The following is a 21,598-nucleotide window of genomic DNA, read 5'->3' on the forward strand; positions in this document are numbered from 1 at the left end:
TCATCTACTGCACCCTCATATTGGTCTTTTGGTATTGCTATAACTGAGCGTATCTTTTCTTAAAACAAGGTAGGAAATACATAACAGTATGCGGGCTTCCATTGATTCGGCATTTCGGTTTGCATGCGTGATGCATAATAAAACTATTCAAAATTAATCTCGCATAGCTTTATTTCCCAAAGAGGAAACTTCTATGCTCCTTGGCATCTCAACGGTAAGAGCCTTTATAAGGTTCGGAACAATGTATATTATATCGACACTTAAGGGCCCTTATATCTTGTTTTTGTTTACATTCGAACCAAACACGCTCCAGCTGTTTAGGAGACCGAAATGTTATTAGGGTGGTCGCAAACAAGTTGTAGTTTCAAGGAAACACAATAAATTGATGGTAATTTCCCATGTTTGATGCACTTTCTCACATTCTTTGAGTTTTTCGGCACCCAAGTAACCACCATGTTGTCCAACTTGCTTACAGCGGCGACACTGTTCTTTACACTTCTGGATACCACTTTGGCTCAACGTAATGTTTGGTCAATTACAGAGAACGGTGTAGGTGCTACAATTGCTATGAAAAATGACGCTGCAGTTGAAACGGGTTTTCATGCTACAGTTTATGATTACCCTTGGGGAGACTTTATTCCATTTTGGAACGATAATTTTGTTGCTGGAGGTTATTCAACAAGAAAAGTTCTTTCGAGTACAGTTTCCGTGACTGATCCAAACTTTCACTTCACAGATCACGTTGGTTCTGCAAACCTTTATGGAATGCTAAACACTAACATGGTCAATGTATTGGTTGAATTGAAAGGTTTTTACTATGGTACGTATCTTTTATTTTCCACAGTGACGACTTGGCTTTAAGATTACTAACATTCTTATTTTTAATATAGCACAAACTTCTGGTATTTATACTGTTAAGGTTAATGAAATGAATGATGGTGGTTTCATCTGGTTAGGTAAGGGTGCATTTGACCCATGCTCTCAAGCTTCGGAGTCCAATACTTACGATGATGTCTTATTGGGTGTTAGAAGTGATGATGCTCATTCTTCTTACGTTTTCCTCGAGGCGGGCGTCTACTATCCAATAAGGGTTGTTTATGTTAATGTTGAATTGGATGCACAAATGCAATTTCAAATTATTGACCCTGATGGAACAATTGATGATTTCCAAGATATCTATAATTTCCCTGTTTCAGACATGGCAGCATGTGCTGCAGTTACTGCTGGTATGAGTTTCAGTGTTTCCACGAGTGTTGTTATAGGTGCTTCCACCGCGTCCACCGAATATAATGCAATGATCACCAATGGCGCAAGTGGTCCATCTACATATTTTGAAGAGATAATATACCTTCCTTCTCCAAATACCACTTACTACGTAACATCAACAGGTACTGCTGAGACAACTTACACTTCTACTAGTTTATCATTAGCGTCCGATGGTTATAGTGCTGTCGTGGTTGTTGTCGATGGCGTTACTGGAACTGTCTCTCAAACGGCCACAGAAAATACAAGTGTTACATCACGTGGTGATAACACATTGACAGGTGTTAACCAAGCTACTGGTTGTTCTTTAGAACCACATTACTTTTCCACTGCAAATGGTTTCCACGCTACATTTTATGATTACGGTATCGGTAACGTTTTCGATAAGAAGTATTATGCAAACAGTTATACCACAGAGCACGTTATTGGTACTGCACACAGTGTTACAAATCCAAATTATTCTGTTGGCTGGGGTCAACAAGTTATTTATAGCCAAGCTACTATTGATGCTGGTGGGGGATATGTTAACCAATTGACTGGTTATTTCCGTCCAAAGACTAGTGGTTTGCACGTCTTTAAGATCAAGAATGTCAACGATGGTGCTATGGTATGGTTTGGTAACAACGATGCGTTTGCATGTTGTCAACCCGATGACATTCCATACGACTCCCAAAATGGTGCTTTATTCTTTACTACAGGAGATGATGTTACAGCTTATGTACATTTCGACGCAGGCAAATATTATCCAATGAGAGTGGTTTTAGTTAATATGCTTTTGTCTTCCGTTCTTGATATTGAAGTTATTACCCCAGACGTTGTCTTGAGCAGTGACTGGTCTGACTATGTTATTTCTATTACTGATATCCAGGATGGTGCTTGTCCAGGTCCATTCCTTGAAACTACTGATTTTGAAATTTCTAGTGGACTTACTCAACCTTCCACCAGTTACTACAAGACTGACACAGTTGTTGGAGGTACAACTACAACTCAATTTGTTACATCTGTTGACTACCCAACTCCAAGTTCCACTATTGCAACTACTATAACTTGGAGTAACACTTATACTTCATCAATATCTTCTGCAAGTTTTTCTTGGGATGATACTACTACAACTCCATATGAAATTGTGACAGTCTACGTCCCATCATCTGTTCAACCTAGTGGCTCCAACACTAATACTGCTACTGGTTCTAACACTGCTACTGGTACTAACACTGGTTCCAATACTGGTTCTAACACTGCTACAGGTACCAACACTGATACCAACACTGGTTCTAACACTGCTACTGGTACCAACACTAATACCAACACTGGTTCTAACACTGCTACTGGTACCAACACTAATACAAACACTGGTTCCAATACTGCTACTGGTTCTAACACTAATACCAACACTGGTTCTAACACTGCTACAGGTACCAACACTGATACCAACACTGGTTCCAATACTGCTACTGGTACCAACACTGATACCAACACTGGTTCTAACACTGCTACCGGTACCAACACTGATACCAACACTGGTTCTAACACTGCTACAGGTACCAACACTAATACCAACACTGGTTCTAACACTGCTACAGGTACCAACACTGATACCAACACTGGTTCTAACACTGCTACTGGTTCTAACACTAATACCAATACTGGTTCTAACACTGCTACAGGTACCAACACTGATACCAACACTGGTTCCAATACTGCTACAGGTACCAACACTGATACCAACACTGGTTCTAACACTGCTACTGGTTCTAACACTAATACCAATACTGGTTCTAACACTGCTACAGGTACCAACACTGATACCAACACTGGTTCCAATACTGCTACAGGTACCAACACTGATACCAACACTGGTTCTAACACTGCTACTGGTTCTAACACTAATACCAACACTAATACCAACACTGGTTCTAACACTGCTACTGGTACCAACACTGATACCAACACTGGTTCTAACACTGCTACTGGTTCTAACACTAATACCAATACTGGTTCTAACACTGCTACAGGTACCAACACTGATACCAACACTGGTTCCAATACTGCTACAGGTACCAACACTGATACCAACACTGGTTCTAACACTGCTACTGGTTCTAACACTAATACCAACACTAATACCAACACTGGTTCTAACACTGCTACTGGTACCAACACTAATACCAACACTGGTTCTAACACTGCTACAGGTACCAACACTGATACCAACACTGGCAACACTGCAACCGGTACTAACACTGGCAACACTGGTACTAACACCGGTAACACTGGCACAAACACTGGCAACACTGCAACCGGTACTAACACTGGTAACACTGGCACAAACACTGGCAACACTGCAACCGGTACTAACACTGGTAACACTGGCACGAACACTGGTAACACTGGCACAAACACTGGCAACACTGCAACCGGTACTAACACTGGCAACACTGGTACTAACACCGGTAACACTGGCACAAACACTGGCAACACTGCAACCGGTACTAACACTGGTAACACTGGCACGAACACTGGTAACACTGCAACCGGTACTAACACTGGTAACACTGGTACTAACACCGGTAACACTGGCACAAACACTGGCAACACTGCAACCGGTACTAACACTGGCAACACTGGTACTAACACCGGTAACACTGGCACAAACACTGGCAACACTGGTACTAACACCGGTAACACTGGCACAAACACTGGCAACACTGCAACCGGTACTAACACTGGTAACACTGGCACGAACACTGGTAACACTGCAACCGGTACTAACACTGGTAACACTGGCACGAACACTGGTAACACTGCAACCGGTACTAACACTGGTAACACTGGTACTAACACCGGTAACACTGGCACAAACACTGGCAACACTGCAACCGGTACTAACACTGGCAACACTGGTACTAACACCGGTAACACTGGCACAAACACTGGTAACACTGCAACCGGTACTAACACTGGTAACACTGGCACGAACACTGGTAACACTGGCACGAACACTGGTAACACTGCAACCGGTACTAACACTGGTAACACTGGTACTAACACCGGTAACACTGGCACAAACACTGGTAACACTGCAACCGGTACTAACACTGGTAACACTGGTACTAACACCGGTAACACTGGCACAAACACTGGCAACACTGCAACCGGTACTGGTACTAACAACAACAGTCCAACAGGTTCAGGTTCCAACTCCGGTTCTAACTCAGGCTCCAATGGTTCAGGTTCTAACTCAGGTTCTAACGATTCAAGTTCTAACGGTTCAGGCTCCAATGGTTCAGGTTCTAACTCAGGCTCCAATGGTTCAGGTTCTAACTCAGGTTCTAACTCAGGCTCTAACGGTTCAGGTTCTAACTCAGGTTCTAACTCAGGCTCCAATGGTTCAGGTTCTAACTCAGGCTCTAACGGTTCAGGCTCCAATGGTTCAGGTTCTAACTCAGGTTCTAACTCAGGCTCCAATGGTTCAGGTTCTAACTCAGGTTCTAACTCAGGCTCTAACGGTTCAGGTTCTAACTCAGGTTCTAACTCAGGCTCTAACGGTTCAGGCTCCAATGGTTCAGGTTCTAACTCAGGTTCTAACTTAGGCTCCAATGGTTCAGGTTCTAACTCAGGCTCTAACGGTTCTGGCTCCAATGGTTCAGGTTCTAACTTAGGCTCTAACGGTTCTGGCTCCAATGGTTCAGGTTCTAACTCAGGCTCCAATGGTTCAGGTTCTAACTCAGGCTCTAACGGTTCAGGCTCCAATGGTTCAGGTTCTAACTCAGGTTCTAACTCAGGCTCCAATGGTTCAGGTTCTAACTCAGGTTCTAACTCAGGCTCTAACGGTTCAGGTTCTAACTCAGGTTCTAACTCAGGCTCTAACGGTTCAGGCTCCAATGGTTCAGGTTCTAACTCAGGTTCTAACTCAGGCTCCAATGGTTCAGGTTCTAACTCAGGTTCTACCGGTTCTGGCTCCAACTCAGGTTCTAACTCAGGTTCTAACGGTTCAGGCTCCAATGGTTCAGGTTCTCACTCAGGTTCTAACGGTTCAGGCTCCAATGGTTCAGGTTCTCACTCAGGTTCTAACTCAGGCTCCAATGGTTCAGGTTCTAACTCAGGTTCTACCGGTTCTGTCTCCAATGGTATTGTTGCACCTGAAAAGTCAACTACGCTATCTTCCGTTTCTATTTCTACGAATGTCCCATCCGATGTGAATACTTTCGAAGCTGGCGCCTCAAGAAAGACTACCAACTCACTCTTCGTTGGTTTAGCTGCATTGCTTTTAGCTATATAGTAGGGTGACGGTTATCTATTACTGACTCATGTTTTCGTGAAGTTAATAACGATCAAATAGATTTCGATTTGGTCTGGAATAATTTATTTGTAATACTATTTATGTTTATTTTGTCTATCTTTTGCAATTCAACAGCTTAATTTGAAAACAATAAATCCTAGCACGTTTCAAACAGTGCATACACTGCAGAAGTAATAGAATTTTGAGCTCAGAACATTGTTTTCTTCAGGATTTGTTTTCGTCGAAATCTATTGACGGGCAGGATTTTTTCCCAAGGAATCCTTGTATAGAATATGGTTTTCATGTTAATATAATCTGCGACCGAAAACCGATATGAGGTATTCTACGGGGATACTTCCATTTCAAAGTTACTAGAAGATACAGATCTCATGGGCGTACTATACAAAAACAAAGTTCCAACCATTGGGATCACAAAGTGGTGCACTTATAGATATAGTTCTAGTCGTTGCAAGTATGAAATTACAAACTCACGCTTGAGCGGGGAAGATTGAAATTTTGAATTTGTATTTACCAGAAGATAGGAAGAGCTGCATCGCGTTGCTAGTAGACACTTGCAAGTTTGATGTCAAGTTTGGTGACAGTACGCTCTTTCTAAGGGAGGCACATCTGATCTACAATAGTTTGTTTAGGACACCTGGAAATAGTATATTAAGAAGCGGCTTAGTACTTAGTATTTGGATATGGATGGGATCAACATGAACCATACTTTTGCTGGAACCAGAGGAAGTTTATTTTTAGATCATGATCTTACGGTATCGTCATTTGGTAGATTAGAAGCTCGTGGGTGTGTTGTTTGTAACAAGGTTCCAGCATGCCCCAAGTGCCAGACAAACGAGCAGTGTGCCATGACCACACAAACGTGCGAGCAGTGTCCCACCACATATTGCGAGACCATAGTCAGCTCTTCGAACTCAACAAGTACACATACGTCGCTCAGTGCAAGCAAGGTTGGAGGGATTGCAGGTAGTTTAAGTGCGTTATTTTTCTTGGTGTTTGTAGGTGGCATATACCTATTTTTTAGAAACTACAGGAAAAAAATGGACGCCGATTTTGAGTTAGGAATTGGTGAAGAAATGAAAGGATTAGCAGGATTCGACAATGACGAGGACGAAGAAACTCCACATAAACGTGGTTCGGATGTGAATCTGCGCCAGTCAAATATTCCTAGGAGGCCCAAAAGGGTTGGATTTGCTGGTGATGACGAATCCAAGAGGTATTCTCAGACCAGTCTGTCTACAGTGACGAATTCTATCTTAACCAAGGCGTCGAATGTGTTAAACATTGCCTATGTTCCAGGAGTGACGAGCAGCAGGCCAAGCAGAAACACCCGAGGTAGAGTTGCTCCATCTATTTATAGCCGAGGCATGAGTATATACTCCAAGGAAACATATTTTAGCGACCTTGAAAATGCCTCCTTTCATGGTGGTAAGGTTGCTACCAAAGGTGGGAACCCTACATTGGTAGAGATCCACCAGGATGACTACAACTTTGACGAGGATGTAGATGAGTTGGATGAAGACGCACCCGATGAGGGGCTCGTTGAGTTTACAAACGACAAAGAATCGGTGAGTGCAGACAATTATGAGTATAGTGGTATTTCCGATTTCCCTATTAAAATTGATCTACAGATACCCAAAGGTGATGCCTCATACAAACGTCAAACGGTGAAGACGTTTGACGAGGGAGAGGAAGATGAGTTTGCAGAGGAAGAAGAAGAAGAAGAAGAAGAAGAAGGAGATAACGGCATGCACGCCATGATAGACAAACCGAGGAGAGACATTGTCACGACTCAAAGGAGTGTTCCAACACGGTATGCTTCTTTGATCGAAAAGAAGAACATGACAAAGAGGGACACTTTCTTTGCGTCGAAGCCGGAAATGGTGCCCCCACAGAACCGTGTCATTGGAGCCATTGGAGTATCTGATTCTGAGATTGACTCGGAGTCAGACTCCGATTCAGACGAGGAAAATATCGAGTTCTTCCTCCAACAGAATGCACAGAGCAGCATGGCCACGAATTCTGCACCCACTACACTGAATGGCAATCCATTTGCCTCGCAGTACGATTGATTTAATACCTAAAACCATGTATATTCCTTCCTTATACGGTTGCGTAATATGTTGTGTTGTACAACTGCAAAGTGTACCTTCCACATTTACTCTTTTATATTTCCTCTTTTACATTTCCCGCTTTATTTTTAAATTTTTTTTCTCGGGTTTTCCAACTTTCTCGAATTTCCTGAAGCGCTCAGAAAGTTTTGGATATTTTTGTTTTTGTTTACCTCTAGGTGGGGTGTTTAGAGTACCACTGAAACTGTGTATCTGTGTGGAAGATTCGATTAGGGCAAGAAACTAGGCCAACCGTCTCTTAATACCAGGCATCCATACCTCAGTTGAACAAACGCGGGAAGCAGCATTGCATAGACGAGCAGTTGGCTTTTAGAAGTAGTTTTCTCTGAAGAGCTACCATTAATATATCTGTTGTTGAAATTGCATCTAAGGTTTAGCATCTGAAAGATACTTATAAGAACTACATCTTTTTTTTTCTCGAAGACTAGCCATTGATTGACACCTTATAAATCTATAGGGATATCTGGAATATAAAGAAATAGTTGTTTGAATCTGTATTCCTAATATTTTGGCATACTTTTTTCCCCATCCCCTCATAATTCTATCAAATTAAGAAAGAGAAAGACATTGTAGTTTATTTGCATATACTCTATCAATTGGATCAGAGGTTGTTCCAAGAAATAGCAAAAATAGATTATATCCACAATGGCCGAAAGAAAGAGAACCTTCACTGCTACAAACATCTCTTCCAGTACTGATTTGCCCCAAGGTTTACAGATACCTGGTACAAATGCCATTTCTCTCACATCCAACATTGCATCGACAAACATTGCACCATCGACGCAGGTCATTGCAGACAGTGCTGAAGATGTTAATTTTGTAATAAGCCACTTGGAAGCGCCATCTGATAATGTCCCAACATATGTTTCAAGACAGTACAATAATGATTCCATTGTTGGCAATGAAATTCAAGCTTACGCTAAAATTGCTGGTTGTAATTGGACTTACTACGTGAAAACACTCAAGGTCACTATTGGAAGAAACACAGAGTTTCATCTACATAACAACGATCCTACTAATCCAGATTTGATTGACATAGATTTGGGCCCTTCAAAAGTCGTATCAAGGAAGCATGCATCTATTGTCTTCAATATGGATTCCAGGAAATGGCAACTCTTTGTACATGGTAGAAACGGATTGAAAGTTAATGGTGTACGATTGAATCTTTCGGTAAATACCCCTTGTGATTTAAACTCGGGCAATATAATAGATATTGGAGGCACTCAAATGATGTTTATTTTGCCAGATTCAGCTCCTATAATTCCAAATAACTTTCGTCAGTTGTTGAGTAATAAAAGGTCAAAGTTGAATAGCGGTTTGAAATACTCGACCTCTGATTCTGGGTCCAAGTCTGACTCGACTAACCAAGTTAAGGCATTTCAACTACAAGAGGGTATTTCCAACAAGACGAGTACACCAATAGAACAAGATTATTCTAAGGATGATGCCAAAGATTTAAAACCTCCATACTCTTATGCAACCATGATTACACAAGCCATATTATCTAATCCTCAGGGGGTACTATCTTTGTCAGAGATATACGATTGGATATCGAGCCATTTTGCTTATTACAGACATACTAAACAAGGATGGCAAAATTCGATTAGACACAATTTGTCGTTGAACAAAGCTTTTGAAAAAGTTCCTAGAAAACCAAACGAACCAGGTAAAGGTATGAAGTGGCAGATCAGTGAGTCCTACCGAAACGAATTCTTAAAAAAATGGGAAGACGGGAGTTTGAATAAAGTTAGAAGAGGAACTAGCGTTTCAAGACAACTCCAATTGCATCTTATAAAGAACAATGCCTTACCGAAGGGAAGGTCTCCAACGTTGAACGAGGGTAATCTTCCACTAAATACCATGAGTATTTCGCATCAACAAACGCCTTCAATTCATAGCAATACCATGAGTTCTAATCATTCTCATTTATCCGGTGCATTGAATAATAGTGCATATTCAATTCCGAATCTGTCACCAAATAAAACATCAGACATAGGCCTTCTAGCGACGAAAAACAATTCTAATTCCACACTACCATCACCAATCAAAAATATGAGTATTGCAGAGATTAACTATTTAAATAACGACTCTAAGTTATCTAGTGGTTTGGTCAGTAGTATTAATAACACAACAACATCTGACCAAATCATGCGGAGTATATCTGTCGGAGATAAGCCTGAACACCAACTTCAAAGTTTGACAAGTAAAGACAAGGGGAATGGTTCTGGGATCGAAAGAAATAACCAATATACCCTCCCACCATTCAAGGAGCCAAATGACAATTTGTTAACATCTCCGAAAAAAATTTTCAACAGAATTGACATGATGACTCCTGAGAGGAATGTTCAAAGACCGCTACTTGAACCATCTTCCGCACAGTCTGTGAACTCATCTCCTGCTATATGGAATTATGTTCAGTTTTCAACACCCCTAGGTCCTAATAATAACAATGTTAGTAACAACCAGCAAAATATAGCTGAAAATGATAAGGTTGCAAAAATCGAAATTGAAAGTCCGTTGAAGAACAGAAAAGGGGTTGAAAAATTACCAGATATCAAAGATATCGAATTGACAAAAGAATTCAAGCAGCTTTAATGCGGTTTCACTTTTGATAAGGAAATTCTCACGATCAATCATACCTGTACATTCTATTTTCCCTTCTATATACAATCTTTTCTTTATATCCGTTTTGTATCCTACAAATTTTTTACGCATTTTCTTTAGTCATAGTTTATTATACTTGATATTTATTTTTCATCAATACTATTAAGTTGCTACAAACATATGCTACAGTCCCTTCCAAAAAATTCATGCTTGCATCTTTTAAAGTTCCCCTAGGTATCCCTCTCCGGGACTCAAATCTTTCTCAAAACTTCGTCAACGGCAAAATTGATCTTATCCACAAAATACTGAACACCTGCTGTATTCTTGGAATCAACCTTAACAATAAATCCATTGATTCTCTTCAAAAGTGACTTTATTTCATCCTTGTCTTTGAAATCTGCTTTTATGACGAAATTTATAAAAGCAACGAGTTTACCTGTTTTCAGAACATCAATCCCCAGCGGTGTTGAAGGAAATGTTTCACTTATTACTTTTCCAAAGGTGTTCGTGAATTCCTTCTGTCTGAATTCAGTAAATTCAATAAACGGTTTATAATCAACCAGATTTCTTGGAGGAATCGATGGTGGCTTAGGATAAGTTTTTTTTTTGAGATCCAATGCCTCAAAGTTTTGTACAAATTTTTCACCATCAAACTTCACAGCAGAGACTAAGTGTTTGTAAACAGTTAAGACACATACGACACTATCATCAAAGGGACAATTTTCCAGTGTATCCAAAATAAAAGAGTAACTTATATCTTCTGGAAGATGTTGAAGAAATTTGTTTAGGAATTTGGAGAATAGTTTCCTGATATTTTTCAAGCCACATAATGATACAACAGAAGTGACAGTCTGCAAGTATGTAAGTACCAATAGCCGAATCCTCTTGTTAGCAAGCTGACTTGCGCTTGCAACCTGTTTCGTCTTTTCAATGTTCAAAATAGTCATGACCAAAAGATAAGAAAATGCTGCTAAGTTAGTCAAAGATGTGTCAACAGTATAGGGAATGAACATGAAAAGTTGCAAGGCGATTAGTGAAAGAGTATCAAGCGGAGCTTGAATGGTACTATTTACATGATCCACATATCCCGCAAACATGTACAATATAATTAAAGAACTATTGGTGAGAGTTAGTCCGGTAGGCTTTTTTTCTCTAAAAGATGTATTGTTATAAGTCGAAATGACAACTTTAACCATATCTTCTGCAGTGTTGACATTTTCAATATTTTTGATTAGCAATCCATGACAATCTTGAATCTCCGTCATTAGTTGGTGCTCCACATCAATATCAAATGATAGTTGTAGAGTAACCAACCTATTCAGCAACTCCACATAATTTTTTGCTGCACTCGACATTTCATAGTCAATTAAGCTGGGCATTAAGGCAATAATAAGTGGCACTGGATGAGACTGTGACATCCTATCCACACAAGCTCCTAACAAAAAGCATAGTAATTTTCTCTGTAGATAATTTTCGTCTCCAAAGATCTTTTCAAACTCCTCTTCTGATAGTTCTTCTCTTTCAACAATTCCCTTTGGAATATCCGGAGGAACATAGTCTCTCATGAACAAATAGACAGCACGCAAAACCGAGATTTCACCAGAAGAGGATTTGGCATTATTAAAGAAGTTTAAAATAGTGGAGACAACCATTCCTAGGAATTTTGAAGGATAAAGTGTGTCAATTTTCCTTAGTGAAAATTTGATACACTCAAATAAGGCATGAAATTTAATAACCAAAAACCCCCCTCTCTTAATAGTGATATAGTTAGCAATTCTTTCATCCACGTCATCAAACTTACTCTTATACTCCTCAGATAAGCTATTTTTAATTTCCTCAAAAAGGACAGGATCAACTGGCTCATCCTGATCGGTATCTTTCAGAATCTTAATTTGCTCACAGCAGGTCAACAAGAGCGCCTTTGGATCACCATTTTCTGTAAGTAAGTTAAACATCTTGTAAAGCCAAACAACCGGAAAAGACTCACGCAAACCGAATTTTACTGGCCAACCATCTTCAATCAAGGGTAACAATAGTGGCGGTAAATCCCAGCCAATTTCAGCTAGCAACTGTTTGTCTGCCTCAAGAACTTCATATAAAGTATCCATCAGTTGGGTTCTCTCTTCTGCGTTATATATACTCCAATCATCCAAATAGACATCCAACACTGTAGAAAAGCTGATATAATCTTTACTTTTCGAACATTCGGTTGCTGAATCTTTGATGATATCGATAATTTCCGGAACCGTTAGCGGAAGCATCGTGTTTAATGACTCAACTTCCGTGTCAGACATGGTTTTTGGCTCTTGTTGCAAATTAAATATTCAATTCACTAATGGGATTGGTATATAGACTCAAGCAAGGCTATATGGTTACATTAAAGATATCTATTATCTACACATTGGCAAATCAATGCAGCTCTGAGTCAGGAAAATTGAGCATAAACTTCCTTGGCACTAGCGCCACTTCCCCAAGAGGAACATTTCATCATGCGCCACAAATGCGAATCTCTTTCATTGTCCCGCTCGGAGACAGATGTTTGCTGTTTAAATGTCAAAAGAGTGTTTTCAATTTTTTGGTCTTGCAGCAAGTCGTTACTATCAAATTCTTTAGCAGAAAAAATTGGAACAGTAGGAAGAGTTTGAGTACACTCTCCACATGGTGTTCTTTTGAAATTGTATGGCAATTGCAGTTTGCAAGTGTCCTCGAAAATATTGCCCAAACCGAAAACTTTATCTAGTTCAGATAGCAATGGAATATCTTTTCTTCCAAGAAGAACTTTGAGCAGAACATCGCTTTTCTTCAAACACTCAAACACAGACTCCCTAGTAGGCACAAGTATACCTTGTATTTCGTCAAGATTGTTACTGTTACAATTATTTTTAAGTTTTTCCGGTTGAGCCATCAGAGCTCGAATTTTATCGATAACGTTTGTTCTAATGTTTTCTCCATCTGCAATCACATTCCCAAACTCTGATAACATTATCACTCTATTGTTGTGTAAGAATACTTGAGGCAGCATCAATAGGTGCCCTCTTTTTCCAAACAAAGTAGAAAAGGTATTTTCTTCACCTCTTTCTTGGGTGTGGATAGTAGAGTCAAGACAGAATTTTATCTTGGTCACTTTTTCTAGTACCTTATCCAACTGATTTGAAAGTTCCTTCATGTAAGTTGAATTGAAACTGGGATAGAAAAGGTTGGTACCGTCACTACATGAAATCAATGAAGTGTCACTTTTCTCTCGAAAAAATTGCTCAAGCTTCAGTAAGTACAAAACTACCGTAATGTGATATCCACCGCCCAATAAAATACAGTAAAGCAACTGTTTAATTATGATAGGATTGTGTACGTGATCAATTGGATTGGTAGACAAACCATTGACCAACTCGGTGCTCACTTTCTCTAGCAAAAACCGATCAGGAATGCTCACGGAGGAACTTTCGGGATCTTTTTTATTCAAGGGAACGTTCTTAGAGTGATACGTCAATATTAGTTCCATATAGTAGGTGCAATACTCATAACTCATGTTCATTCTAATGGATTGAAATAAGGGGATGATAGCAACAAAAGGTTTATAGAGAATCTTGAGATTTCTTTCCATTCCTCTGCCTGAAGATGTAATGGTTTCTTGTTCTCGTTGAAGCAATGTCCAACATGTCAAGTAGTACTTAAAGGCGAGAATCAAAACCTTGACACTCACTGCCGCTAATGAATTTGCATCTTTTTTATTTGCATTGTAGATGTACTCTCTTCTCTCGTCTAACCTACTAGAAATTCCTGCGGGCTTTTTACCGATTGAGAAGCATAAAATTCGAAAAGAATTTGATGTAAGTTTCCTTAAATGAACCATAAGTAGAGTATTATTTGATTCATCCACATTCCAAACTTTCTTCAAAAGGCTTATCAACTTACATTCCTGGTAGACTTTTAAGTACTGAAAATACTCACTAGTATTGTTGAATATAGATGCTTTAGTTATGATTTCAGACCACGTTAAGCTATCGCCAAATAGAGGGTCTTCAAACCTTTGCAAATTTTTATTCAATATTGTGTCAATAAATGTGTATGACAAAAGTTTCCTATGCAATAGAGAAAATTGGCACTTAAAAAGAAAGGAAAAGACTAGATTTAAAGATCGCTCAAAATCATCATAACTTTTAGTAACTATTGTTGAAAGAACTATTGTACTAACTCTGTTGTATTCTTGCCAAGACCGTGCTAAAGAAGAAGCAAATTGAGACTGACCGACTGACTCTGTTTGCGTTTGTTTCAAGAGAAATTCAATGACACTCATCTTCGATTCAAAAAGCTCAAAATTTGAGAACATATTTTCATTCATAACCTCTGTTTCTACTCTTTTCTCTTTTAAAAGGGAGTCCTTCTCTGATAAGCATAACTTAAAAAACTCTGGATTTTTTATATTAAGCTTTGTCATCAGATTGACGCACATATCGTAGCATTCAATTGCCCAGCCACGATTACCTAATTCTTTGAAAACGTTTGCTAGATTGTACAAATATAAGGGAGAGTTCAAGTTGTCACACATTTTAAGTCCCGCTAAAACATACAAAATGCCTCTAGTTCTTCTATTGAGATTGATAAATGTAATGCCCTTTTCAAGCAACATAAAGCTTGATTGATTTCTATAGTTGTTGTTACCAAAGCGTCTCAAAAGTAGGAGGTTACTTAGGTAAGACTCTTTCCAGTCTTGAATATCCTTCAAGTTTTTAACCTGTGTAGCCATGAACAATTTTGAACACATATTGTCCCGGTTCTCTTGAAGAGTTGTAGCACTAGTAGCCTTTTCAACTAAATATTTAGAAGATTGTGCTACCATTTTTGCTAGGGGTTTGTGGTAATGTACGCGAGGCAACAATAAACGATCGTTAGTTGTGTATTAAAAAAAAGGAGCTTCGTTTTCTTCGCATTTGATCAATCGATAAACCGAATAGAGCTCGATATTTAGGAGAACAACTACAAGACCCAAAATAGTGTCAGTAGCTTCTTCTTGATGGATGATAAGGGAAAGAAAGATATAAATGGAAACAACGATGGATTAAGACTTCATTCCAACAAAGTAGAAAAAATCACTTTCGCAAGAAAGGATTCATCGTGTACCTTTGGAAACTTTACGTCACAAAAATACTCAAGAAATAATACTGGAAACTTAGATGGGGATATGGAAGAACAACCATCTACCAATAATGTCGAGATGGATGATACTGGGTTTGAGCTAAAATTAGATGGTGGTTCGCCAATGCTAAAAGGGTTTGTAGATCCATTTGACGTGTCTCCTGAATCAAAACAACAGTTGAACACAGCAAAATACAAAACCTTTTCCTCTCCTTCTCATTCTGATAAAAGAGCTATATTAGATGGAACACTGAACCCTAATTTTTTAGAAGCTGATACTAGCACCTTAAATGCCGCATCTGAATTTCGTGCATTAAAGGAAAACCAGAGTAAAGGCGCAATATTGGACTATCAAGATGCTGAAGAAAGTGAATTTGGAATAACCATCAATGCCAAAAAACTTGACAAAGAAGAAATTATTTACGATAATTCAGAAATAGATGATTCAAGCATAAAGCTAAATTTGAATCCCTCACCCACGAGGCAATATGATCAGCTGCAAATGCAGGAATCCAACGTTGCAACCCAAGTCGATGGCAACATTCATGAAGCAGCTAACACTTTTTTTCGGGAACAAAGATGCCGAAAATTGAGTGGGGGTAGTGAAGGCAATGGATTTTGTCTGATGAATGAAGCTGCAAAGGAATATTCGCAATATGGCCTGAATCATTTCACGGAGGAGAAGATGACCCAGGATATTCTGGAAGAGACAGATCGGAACGTTGATACAAGGGGGAACATAAGTGATGCTATGTACCTGTCATTGGACAAGAATATAAGCAGTACCTTATCCCGAGAGGGAAGCAAAAATGAAAATACTAATCTGTTATCTTCTAGCGCCAATGGTCAGCCAAACTCCCAAATTGACACAAGTCCAGTTATGGGAAGTCCAACTAAACACACAAGTACGACTCAGGTTATTTCAGAAAGTGATAATGAGGATTACCAACAACAAGCCGATATTCCCCATTATCATGGGTTGAAGGAGACACAGCTAGTGGACAATTTCTCCCAATCCTTAGTTATTGAAGATGATGAGATGAATCGTTCAAGTAATAAATACGATTATGATGATGCTAAAGATGAGGATGATGATGAAACTATTAAGACGGGGAGGAAGCTACTACAAACATTCAAGATAATTGAGTCCCAATCGCAATCTCAATCTCAATCGCAATCGCAATCTCAATCGCAATCGCAATCTCAATTACAATCTTCAAATAAGATGTTTGATCAAAGTCAGGCAGTTACGCAGACTCGAGATATTTTACAGGGGCCACCAGAAACACAGAAAATATCATCTCAAGCCTCGGACTCTAGTGAACATTCGCAGAATAAATACGTAGAAGAAGTTCAACCAAACACCGAAATGGCCAGAATCGATGATGCGCATTTAAGGAGCAGTTTGAGCAACACTAAATCTATTGAGCGGAAAGAAACATCGATTGACCAAGTGTCTTCCCCAATCAAAATTGACCCTAGAACCAACAATAACGAGAATCTGGATGATGATGGAATAAACAAAACCAATAATGAGACCGAGGTTCCAAACACTAGCGCAGTATCTATTGAAAAAATTGGCCTAGATATGAAAGTCACATATGCTAGTGAAAAGGTGTCCGACCTTACCTCCACACCCTTAAATGTGAGATGCAAAGATTTCGGTGTGAGACACTTGGAAAACAGAAGGCCAACGATGTCAGAGAAGTTGCAAAATGTGCTAGATGAATGCCAAATTAGTGAAAATGGAGAGTATCTTAGTGATGGAGATGTGATTAATAATGATAGTTATCTAATTCTCAAAAATAAGATTCATCGAGAATTTGATATTGAGGACATTTGTGGAAATAGTTCTGTTTTTATAGTTGATAACAACTATAGAATTACTGGGAATCTTGTTGGAATCGGGGATAAAGGTGGTTTTCTCTTTAGAACAAAAGGTGCGGAAGTTGAAATTGACAATACTAAGTTATTTGCACCTATATGTTTTTGTGTTGGAGATCCCGTCAAGTACATCTATGATCGGAGATCAAATTATACAGTTTGTGGGTTGATCAGGGCGAAAACTGATGAAAAAAATGATGATTTGGTGAAAACGTTAGACAACTTTAATAGACTACTAATTAGGAAAAATAAGAGAAAGGGCGATGTTGATGGTGTACACGAAGAAGTTGAAGTTTCTCTCTCGGATATTTATCTCTCTACGACAATGGCAAGTCATTACGGATACAAATACTTTCATGATGAAGTCAAATTTAAGAAATTTATTGATTATCAAGTTAAAAGGCTAAGTCCGAATCCCAATGATACGTTATTAAACCTAATACAGATAGATGTGAATTCAAAGCCAGGTAGCTTTATTGATAGGGTTAAAAAGGGGCCATTCTCAAAATGTTTGTTTGTTATTACAGGGCTTAATAGAAAATCTCGTCCATGCTCAAGTGGAACAGGTACATCGAAAAATAATACACCAAGACATCAAAGAGATAAGGATGAAACTGCAATGCTAATTGATTTTATAGAGCTAAATGGTGGTTCAGTTTTGCAAGATTCGGGATTTCAAAGCATCATCAAATTCAAATGTAAAGGGTCTTATGTCAGAAAGGTCAATGGTGTCCATGCTTCACCGAGGAAGGCAAAGATAGCAACGGAGATGCAAGAAGAAATGGACAGTATTAGGCAAAAAGAATACGTGGGATTTATGCAGTTTGATGCTACACGTGATGAAGGTGATTACTACCATGTTAAGTTTACAAATTGTTCAATGTCTATGAAAGAAGATATTGCGAATTATCAATTTGCCTGTGTTTTATCAAACAAACATGTTAGAACTCTCAAATATATTGAAGCCTTGTGTTTGAAATGGCCTATTTTACATATTGATTTTATTAAGAGAGCAATGAGAGATGAGAAAATATTACGAAATTGGAGACAAGAGTGGACGAAATATCTCTTAATATCAGGCGAGAGTGCATTGTTAAATTGTGCCATTGGGCTGGATATCTTTCAGTTTTATGATAACTTCAACAATAGGTATAGATTACGAGACCAACTACACCTGAACCAGTTATTCGGAGGTAAGAAGGTTTTAGTCATAAAGGAGTCTACTGAAAAGTTCAGATCGAGGCTTCATGGAAGACGCAAACGGAATGCGAAACGCCGTAGAGTTGATGAGGAAGGGGACTATCATGATGTAGAGGGGGGCGACAGCGATACGGAATCGGAAGACAATAGTGTTGTTGATGAAACGTGCAAGCACCCTCTGGAAGGCGGTGGCCTTGACGGTCCTCCGGACATGGAGACACTACTCTGGATATTCCATTCACTGGGGTTCCATGACGCAATAGTTGTTAAAGAGCAAGGTCGTTTAAGATGCGCCATGGAGCAAATTTCAAAGGAGGATTACGTTTATGTCAAGTACGGTAGGGACCTCGATGTCTATCGGAGTATTCTTGGTGGAGAACAAGTTGTGAACTGGGAGTGGTTAGTGCAGTGCATCATCACCCACCAAGTTGTGTAGTCTACACCTCAGTGTATGTATGGGATGTATATTACTACAATGAAAGAGTCAATCTTCAACCTGAGGAGCTGTCGCTAGCACTTGCCTTTAAAGAGAGTCGGCTATTTCCCCATTGAGAAGGAATGTATGAGATGAGAATAGCGTCGTGTGGCGCATGCCTGTTTTAGTTTTCTATTTTTTTTTTTTCATTTCTTCTTGCTGGTCTCACAGTGACAACGAAAAGACACAGCGCTGTGCCGGCACGTGACCATGCGCCACGGGCCGAGTAGGTCAATTGAGAGGGTTGTATTTGATAAGAGAGGAGAGGAGAGGAGGGGAGGGGGCTCTCGTTTTTCACTAGTAGTGGCTCTCTGGCCACGTTTGAGAAGGGTGTAGGTCTATAGACATGTCCTTGCTCCGTCCAACACTGGCTAAATGGGGGTCTTAACACTCGGTGAACTGCGAACCATGTTGCGTAAAGACGATAATATACAAACGTACAATCCAACATGTCGATTTCCCCATTGGGACCCGCTAACAGCGAAGGGGAAGTGATGAGGGCAGGAAACGAAAATGGGCGCGCAAGGAGGAAAAGTGGAGAGCTGGAGCGGTTGAGGAAAAAAAAAGGTGCAAACAGTATAGTGTTTCTTTCATGAATGGTAGTTATTGGAGTTTATTATCAACTCTCTAGTAAGCCACATATACAAGACAAACACAAGACATACCCGGACAAACATTAGATAGCCATACCTAGGTACACGCACCTTGCTCGACAAACACTCTTATTACTTAAAATATGGACAGTACGCACAGTGTATCATTAGCAGTGGCCGCAAAGCTCATGACTTGCTGTTATATACTAATAACTCCGTTGACCTACATTGTGTCGACCCTCTTTCAATCGTCTGTTTTACTCTTTGGCGGGTTCAAGAGAAGCGGTGGCGCCGTCAAGTTGCACGCCGATGAGGATACGCTGTTCCCCTACCCAGGGAAAATAACTCCTCATGAGAAGTCAAGGAACCAGAATGCCACACCGTGTGGTACCAGTGTCTCCTCGGCGTATATTCCACGGAAGAATGAACAAGGAGAACTCGAGTTCAAGCTGGCCAATAAGGACAACGGTAACTCCAGTGAAGATGACACTTATCCAACCTCAACGCCCGAGACCAAATACGATTATAAAGTTGGGAAGGAGGATCCAGATGTTAGCAACCCTAAAAATGGGTTTATTTCGCTATCGCCAGTATCTTCTATAAGGTCGGAAGGCTCTGGAATTGTTAGTGATCAGCATTCCAATGAAGTCACGGACTCTCAAGACGATAATAATCTACAGGATCCAGAAGATATTGAAGGCACTGAAAATGGTGCAGATTCAGAGAGGGTCCACCAATGTCCAGAATGCGACTCCAAGTTTAGAATCAGGGGTTACTTGACTCGTCATATGAAGAAACATTCTAAATCAAAGGCATATCGTTGCCCATTTCATGGGTTATATGGTGAATCAAAATGTCACCAAACTGGTGAGTTTTCTAGACGTGATACTTTTAAAACGCATTTAAAGGCTAGGCATTTTAAATATCCACCGGGTATTAAATGCAAGAAAAGAACGGGAATGATGGGCTGGTGTGGAATCTGCGGTGAGAAATTCTTGAATAATGAAATATGGGTGGAGCGACATATAGAAACAGGCCTCTGTCCTGGTTTACCGGAAGATTATATCAAAACTTTAAAACCAGGTAAAAAGAAAACGGGTAAACATTCCAAGTTTTTGGATGTTGATTACCTGAGCGAAAACACCCCTCTGGCAACCTCTCAATCTCCCTCTTTTATTCCTATGGTGACTGAGTTCTCAAGCTTCCCTCATTATGAAAACCTTAGCCAACTGAATAATCTGAATAATCTTGGCAACATACCATTTCAAACTAGGTATCTACAAAGCCCTTCAAGTGTTGATTCTTCACCGCCGTCCTTGAATAACTCCAAGCCTAACATAGCAAACCAGCGTTGTTTGACCATCCCGACACCGTGTGACTCAACCCAACCAACAAGGTCGTTATCTCCCGATACTCCTGTAAATGTGACTCCTTCCAATGTCGATCTGGAAACTTTGACGTTGCTACAGAAGCAACAAGAATTGATCCAAATAATTAATTCCTTAAAGCAGAAACAGTTGGAAAGCGAAATGATGCGCCAGCAGCAACATCAGCAACAGCAGCAACAGCAGCAACAGCAGACAGGATTACAAGAAACAATTGTACAACAAAACTCTACTAATTTTCCTCTAAAGGGAGATTTCTCTGGACTCAACGAATTTTTAAAGAGCTTTTCGGCTGAAAATGTACACAAGCAGAAAAGGCAGGATATGAAACAGTTTGTCTTCCAACATATGCAATACAAGAAAGGCAATGAAGCAACACCAGGGGGAGCGACCGTGTCGAACCAGAGCGCTTACACGAATATAGCAAAGCCGATGGTGACGCCCTTCCATAAAGTTCCTGAAAGGGACCATTACCAAGAGCTGATGGACAACGATTTTCCTTCGCTTGACGAAGGCTTCTAAACGTTGATAGCTATATATCATAGTTTGGTTTACTCTTACATGGTGCTACCTTTTCTTAATTGCTTAGTTTCTTAATTTCTTAATTTCTCTCTTTATCTTTTTCTTTG

At 39.8% G+C, this 21,598-nt stretch overlaps 7 protein-coding genes across 7 annotated transcripts; 5 read left to right on the forward strand and 2 right to left on the reverse strand.

Annotated features, from left to right (window-relative positions):
* Positions 1-405: 405 nt before the first annotated feature.
* Positions 406-5,545, forward strand: C5L36_0B10580 (uncharacterized protein; the record flags this gene model as incomplete). The annotated part of the gene is made up of 2 exons (XM_029465440.1): positions 406-820; positions 891-5,545. 2 exons carry the CDS (start codon positions 406-408, stop codon positions 5,543-5,545), a joined length of 5,070 nt encoding a protein of 1,689 aa, XP_029321299.1.
* Positions 5,546-6,246: 701 nt separating this feature from the next.
* Positions 6,247-7,635, forward strand: C5L36_0B10590 (uncharacterized protein; the record flags this gene model as incomplete). Its single annotated transcript, XM_029465441.1, has 1 exon — positions 6,247-7,635. One exon carries the CDS (start codon positions 6,247-6,249, stop codon positions 7,633-7,635), a length of 1,389 nt encoding a protein of 462 aa, XP_029321300.1.
* Positions 7,636-8,340: 705 nt separating this feature from the next.
* Positions 8,341-10,290, forward strand: C5L36_0B10600 (uncharacterized protein; the record flags this gene model as incomplete). Its single annotated transcript, XM_029465442.1, has 1 exon — positions 8,341-10,290. One exon carries the CDS (start codon positions 8,341-8,343, stop codon positions 10,288-10,290), a length of 1,950 nt encoding a protein of 649 aa, XP_029321301.1.
* A 260-nt stretch (positions 10,291-10,550) lies between these two features.
* On the reverse strand, positions 10,551-12,593 carry C5L36_0B10610 (uncharacterized protein; the record flags this gene model as incomplete). Its single annotated transcript, XM_029465443.1, has 1 exon — positions 10,551-12,593. One exon carries the CDS (start codon positions 12,591-12,593, stop codon positions 10,551-10,553), a length of 2,043 nt encoding a protein of 680 aa, XP_029321302.1.
* Positions 12,594-12,724: 131 nt separating this feature from the next.
* Positions 12,725-15,136, reverse strand: C5L36_0B10620 (uncharacterized protein; the record flags this gene model as incomplete). The annotated part of the gene is made up of 1 exon (XM_029465444.1): positions 12,725-15,136. One exon carries the CDS (start codon positions 15,134-15,136, stop codon positions 12,725-12,727), a length of 2,412 nt encoding a protein of 803 aa, XP_029321303.1.
* A 174-nt stretch (positions 15,137-15,310) lies between these two features.
* On the forward strand, positions 15,311-18,952 carry C5L36_0B10630 (uncharacterized protein; the record flags this gene model as incomplete). Its single annotated transcript, XM_029465445.1, has 1 exon — positions 15,311-18,952. One exon carries the CDS (start codon positions 15,311-15,313, stop codon positions 18,950-18,952), a length of 3,642 nt encoding a protein of 1,213 aa, XP_029321304.1.
* Positions 18,953-19,727: 775 nt separating this feature from the next.
* C5L36_0B10640 (uncharacterized protein) lies at positions 19,728-21,491 on the forward strand (the record flags this gene model as incomplete). Its single annotated transcript, XM_029465446.1, has 1 exon — positions 19,728-21,491. The coding sequence occupies one exon, from the start codon at positions 19,728-19,730 to the stop codon at positions 21,489-21,491; it is 1,764 nt and encodes a 587-aa protein (XP_029321305.1).
* Between the last annotated feature and the right edge of the window lie 107 nt (positions 21,492-21,598).

The sequence above is a fragment of the Pichia kudriavzevii genome, chromosome 2 (assembly GCF_003054445.1).
Source record: "Pichia kudriavzevii chromosome 2, complete sequence".
Classification (NCBI taxonomy): Eukaryota; Fungi; Ascomycota; class Pichiomycetes; order Pichiales; family Pichiaceae; genus Pichia; species Pichia kudriavzevii.